This window comes from Accipiter gentilis, chromosome 33 (genome assembly GCF_929443795.1).
Source record: "Accipiter gentilis chromosome 33, bAccGen1.1, whole genome shotgun sequence".
In the NCBI taxonomy this organism is placed as follows: domain Eukaryota; kingdom Metazoa; phylum Chordata; class Aves; order Accipitriformes; family Accipitridae; genus Astur; species Astur gentilis.
The window spans coordinates 14,349,223-14,355,117 of record NC_064912.1 but is presented as its reverse complement, the minus strand read 5'-3'; the positions used below and the strand labels follow the sequence as shown (position 1 = coordinate 14,355,117).

Sequence of the window (5,895 nt, the reverse complement as noted above, 5' to 3'; positions counted from 1 at the left end):
CGAGCAGTCCTTGTCGGGGGGGCGCTGGAGCCGCCCGCTCCCGCTTCTTTGGTTGGGGTAGAAGGGCTCTGCCGTCTGGTCGCAGGCGCCGGGGGGCGGCTCGGAGGGGGGAGCGGCGGGGGGAGGCGGGTGGGGCGGCGGGGGCTGCCCGCGGGGCTTGGCCTCGGGTGGGGCGGGCGAGAGGCCCCCCCCCGCCGCCGCTGTCGCTGTCGGAGCTGGGCGTGCTGTGCAGGGAGAGGCCGCTGGGCGAGTGCAGGTGGCGGCTTTGGCTTTTGAGGAGCTTCTTTTCGTGTTTGCGTTTCTTCTTCTCCATCTTCTCCAGCTCCTTGCGGGCGATCTCCTCGGGGTCCATGGGCTCCCCGCTGCACGTCGTGGGGTGGGAGTTGTGAGCCGGCCGCCCCGGGCCCTTCTTCGTGTTTTCTTTCTTTCTCCATTTGGCCCGGCGGTTTTGGAACCAGACCTACACACCGAACAACGAGAAGCAATTAACACCCAGCGCACCCGGCCCCCCCCGCGGGAGGAGGGAGGGAGGGAGAAGCGCAGCTCAGGCCTCCCCCGTCCACCCTTCGAGGTGCCGGCAGCCCCCAGCCACGGGCCCTGGCCTCTGCGAGCCGGAGAGCAAGGGAGGGGGCAGGAAGAGATATCCACGCTTCTTTAACAGGGGAGAGAAAAAAAAAAAAAAAAAAGAAAAAAAAAAGACAAGGGGGGGGTGCACACTCACGCACACACTCGCTGCACCCTGCCCGCACCGGCGCTGCGGGGAGGGGAAGGGATAACACAGCCCCCCCCCCCCCCCCTCCGGCTCTTCCCCGTGGGCCGAGGGGTACAGAAGCACCAGTGGGAGCCCCGGGCCCGATCCCTCCGCAAGAAATGCAATAAACCCCAGCACAATAAGGGAGCCGAAGAGGATGGGGGGGGGGCGGAGGAGGGTCTGGGCCTCTTGCCCGTCCAGGGCGCCGGAGCAGAGGGGTCGGATCAGCCCCAAAATGGGGTTTGGTTAGGTGATTTTTTTTTTTTTTATATAGACAGATAGCAAAAAAAAATTTAAATTAAATCCTCGCTGCTCCGGCCCTGCTCCTGCCTGCTTCGGCGCTTCCCCGGCATCCGCGTCCCCCCCGCACCCGCGGGGCCTCGGCCCGTCGGCGCTGCCGGCAGCGCCCGTTCCCCACCGGAGCCGGCGGCCGCGTTCGGTACCGCGGCACGATCCCGGCGGCTCGGAAAGCACCGCGGGGAATTTCGGTCACCCCCCCCCAGCCGAGCTCTTTCCCCGACCAGGCCCCATCCGTCCCCGGGAGAGAGCCCCGCACCCTCCCGACCCCCCCCCCATCAGCCCCGTGGGGGGGGCGGACACGGCGGAGAGGATGCTCTGGGAACCGGCTCGGAAAGACACGGTGAGACAAAGCTGATGGAAGAACGGCGGCAAACGGCGTCAGCTCAGCCCGAGGGGCACCGTCCCCACCGCCTGAGCTGGGTCGAAGGACGCATTTTCCCCGCACACGCAGCCACCGCCGAGCCGAGCCGCCCCGCACGACCGTGGGCTCCCGGCCGGCCGGTGGCGGAGCCGGCTCGGTCTCAGCGCCCGTTCGCAGCCCCCGCGGCCTGGACCAGAGCCTGAGGGTCCGACGGTCAGCCCCGCGTCCGCCCCGCCTTCAATTCCCGTTTCTTTTTCCTCGGGATCGGTTGAAGCAAACAGATGGTTCCCCCTTTCCCACCCGGTACGACCGAGGGCCTGAGCAGTTCGGTTAAAATCAAGTTCTACAAGTTCCACACGCTCTCGATGCGCCTACGAGCTTTATTGACGTTCTCCAGCGTACCCTGGCCCGTGATTAAGCCTCGTATTTGCGTGCTCATTTTTCGCCCTTGGCTCACGTAAGAAAAAAATGTTTACAGTGGAAAAATATATTACCAAAAAAAAAAAAAGAAAAAGAAAAAGATTTAGGGAAGCCAGGCTGGGATGCCACTCTCCGGGGGTCGTTTGCAAGATTAAAAATAAATAACTAAAAAGGGAATAACAATAAGGAAAGACAGCAAGGACCAGTGCGAGGCAGGGAAACAAAAGGAGGGGGCCGGGAGGAGCGGGGCTGCGGGCCGAGGGCGCGGGGCCCGTCCCGGAGCCAGGATGCGGGTCCGGGCTGCCGGGGCCTGCGGGGCCTCCCCGGGGACCGCTCGGCGCAGGGAGAGGGGAGGGGAGGAAGAGGAGGGACCGGGGGGGGACACACACACGGTTTTTACCTGCACTCTGGACTCCACCAAGTCCAGCCTGAGAGCCAGAGCCTCTCGCATAAACACGTCCGGGTAATGACTCTCATTAAACGCCTTTTCCAGCTCCTCGAGCTGCCAGCCAGTAAAATTGGTGCGGGTTCGTCTTCTTTTACAGCCAGGACTTTCTTTGTCCGGGTCACCCGAGTCTGAAAAGGCAGAAATACCCTCAGGTCCCTGGAAGACAGGCCTTCTCCCCCCCTCCCTGCCATTCACAGGAGCCTTTTAACTTTTGTGCTCGGTAGCGTTGGTAAAAGAGCGGGATTAGACACACACCTGCGCTAAAAATGGGGAGGAACCCGATCTGCCCTCGCCTCCTCCGAAAATGTACTTTACAGAACATTTATTCCTGAAGGAAGCTCTCCACAGGCACTCAGCTGGCAGAGAGAGAGAGAGAAGTTCCAATATTTGCTCCAGCCACCAAAGGTTTCATTTAAAAAAAAATAATAAATTAACCCACCCACCCGCTTTCCCTTCCCCAGCCCCCCCCCCGGAGCACCTGCGTGGGCCGCAGCTCACGGCCCGGTCCCACACCGGGTGCCGAGGCCCCGGATTTCCCGCAAACCCCCCGAACTGGGGCGGGCGCGGGGCTGGGGCGCTCCCAGCCTCTCCCGGTACATCCATTCTCCAGGCTGGGGATTTCCAGCCCTAGCCGCAACTCTCCTAACCTTGGCCGCCAGGTGTGGAAATGAAGAAGAAGAACAATTTTTTATTTAGTTGAGGTGCGGAAGGGGGCTGCTCCAGGATTAATTAAAAAAAAAAAAAAAAAAAAGGGGGATGTTGGGGCGACGGAGTGGTTTAATAGCTGAACAATAGCGGTGCCACAGGCCGGTGGCGAGGGAAGGAAAGCGCTTCCCCTTGGTTAAATCGTTCAAAAAAAAAAAAAAATAAAATATTACCGCTCTTCATCGCCCAAACTCCAGCGATTCCCATTGTTATTTTTATTTTTTTTTGAATGGCATGCTCCGTGCCCCCACCCCGGAGATGAACTTTGGGGGAAAGCACCGGGCCGGGCCCGCTATTGTTCAGGGCACACGCGTGGCCCCACGCCGGTGGGAACGAAGGATGCTCCCGGCGCTCGGCCAGCCCCCCCCGCCCCATCCTCTCCACCCCCTAGGGGGGTCTGGGGAAGGGGGGGGGGGGGGAGGGGGGAAGCCCGGCACAGCCGCCCCCCCTTCTCTAGACACCCCAATATCCACAAAGAGGGATGCGGGGCGGCGGGGGGGGAGGAGGGATGCTCGCCGCTTTTCTTCCTCGGCGCTGACACGCTCCGGGTGGGGAGCGGCGGCGGGGTCGCGGGACACGCACACACACACGCACACACACACGGGGCCGCTCCTACCTGCGAGCTTGAAGGGCTGGCTGTCCCCGCTCACCCCGCAGCCCGAGGGGATGAGAGGCGCCGGGTTGACCACGGAGGCGGCGCAGGACCCGCTCAGTAATCCATCGATGGAGAAGGGCACGGAGGCGGCCGCCGATTGCAGCTGATGCCCGGCCAGTTCGTAAACGTGGTGATGACCGAGCGGGTAAGGGAAACCCACCATACCCCCGAACTGGGCATGGGGATGCTCCAGGATACGGCTGTCCATCATGGGGGCGGCTCTAAGGCGGGGGGTGCCGGCGGGGCTGGGGGTGCAGGCGGCGGGGCGGCTGGGGCCGGGGGTGCTGCTGCCGGAGGAGGAGGAGGAGGAGGAGGAGGCGCGGCGAGGGGCTCATGCTGCAGGGCGCCCGGGCGCTTTAACTTTATCAACATCAGGCTCCCAATAATTAGCTCAGGCTGGGGGAATTTGGGACCAATAAGAAACGTTAATCGGTCCTGACGTCAGAGACGTGCCAGTGTGGGGAGCAAACGTTTTCCATATCGATTGCTAATTATACCTGACATCCAGCCTCAATAAACAATATCAGAGCTGTCACAACACGACAAGGGGGGCTTTGATACGAACTCCAGCCCGAGGAGGGCGGCGGGGGCCGGGCGGGCAGGGGAGGGTGCGGGGGGGGGACCGGAGGGGAACTCACGGATCTGCCTGATCCCCGGTTAAATACTAACCAGCCGGAGTTACACACACACACACAGCCTCCCCCCCAGCCCCCCCAGCCCTCCAACCCACCCTCTTCCCCCTTGTCCCCTCCCCTCTCCAAATCACTAATAGATTTCCCTTTAAAACATTCACCAGCGTGTTGTGGGGATTTTTCACCAGAAATGCTCTACTCTCTGAACCTTTAAAGTGATGTTGCTCCAATTACAGAGAGACATTGAGCGGCAAATAGACTGATCCAATAATAGGAGATTCATCATCCGCTCTTTCCAGAGCTGTCACATTGAATTTAAAACTACAAGCCTTTTCATCTCCTCTCCGGCTCTATAACAGGGGAGAGGAGAGGGGGGCAGAGGGAAAAAATGGGGGGGGGGGAAGGGAAAAAAAAAAAAAAGAAAGGGGGAAGAGCCGTTTGCAGCGTTTAGAAGGAGGTTTGAGCCTATCAATCGAAATCATAATTAATGCTATCTCCTATCGATTCGGCCACGGACACCCCCCTCCCTAGCAGCAACCACAACCCTTGAATTGTGAGGGCAGCCACAACCAGGAGCAGCCTCCGTTCGCTGAAGAGGAGGCCAAAAAATTAAAAAAAAAAAAAAAAAAAAATCAAGCCCAAATAAAGTTCCCATCCCTCCCCTCTTACCGTCGCCCCCCCCCCCCCCCCCCCCGCAGGAAAAGCAGCCCATCGCACACCCCGCGCAGTCATTAACAGCTTCCAAACAAGCCGCCAAATTCGTCCTAATTAAATTACGTCCCCGTAGAAGTTTTCACCCAAATAAAATATTGATAGGTTCCCCCGGTTAATGATTAAAGGGACTGTTCTCCGGCAAGGCGGGGGGGGGGGAAGACACCCCCGGTCCTGTGCCCTCTCCTGCAGAGCCTGCCTAGAGAAACACTTTCCAAGCTCTTAGGAGGGAGAGAGGAAGGAAAGGGGGGGAATTCTTTCCGCCCCCTCCCATCCCAAGCCCGCTGGGACCGGAGCTCTCGGTCCCCTGGGCCGGGGGGACCCAGCCCGGCGCCCCCCCCCGGGAGGGCTCCCCCCGGCCGCCCCGGGAAGGTGGGCAGGGGAACGGAGGGAAAAGCAGCGGTTGCGGTTAACAAAGAGGAGAGGGAGAGAAAGAACCGGGCTAGAAAATCAAACAGGGGAAACTCTTTAAATCTTCCTGGGAGGTTCGTGCGGAATTAAATCCTTCGAGTCGGGGGGGGAGGCGGGGTGGGGAGAGAAGGGGGGGGGGGGGTAAAAATAAATAGGAAGGGAAAAAGGAGAGAGAGGGGAAGGGGAAAGAGGGAGAGACACTTTATCTCAGGAAAACATACAAATAGATTTTCCAGTTATAAAATATCCAGTCAAGATGATACATTTCCTAGTGCTGGTCTGTGTGGGTATGAGAGAAGAGGGGGAAGCTAAAATTGAAATAAAAAGGAAGTCGAGTCTCTAATCTATGTTGTCTGTCCGAAGCTGTATTTATTCACCTAATTGAATGCCATACAATATACTGCTGTATTATTGCTGTTCCCTCCCTCCCCCCTATAGATTAGTTTAATTATGGTCTCCCTGCCTCTGCTTAGAGCTAAAAGGTAGCTTGAATTTGGACTA

At 59.3% G+C, this 5,895-nt stretch overlaps 1 protein-coding gene across 1 annotated transcript in view; it reads right to left on the bottom strand.

The window, feature by feature from the left end:
- The window catches only part of UNCX (UNC homeobox), a 4,434-nt gene extending 583 nt beyond the window's left edge, over positions 1-3,851 (bottom strand). The window contains 4 exon segments of the mRNA XM_049791599.1: positions 1-192; positions 194-460; positions 2,233-2,408; positions 3,602-3,851. The exon segment at positions 1-192 is cut by the window's left edge and continues 105 nt beyond it. Coding sequence (XP_049647556.1) covers positions 1-192; positions 194-460; positions 2,233-2,408; positions 3,602-3,851 — 885 coding nt within the window.
- Between the last annotated feature and the right edge of the window lie 2,044 nt (positions 3,852-5,895).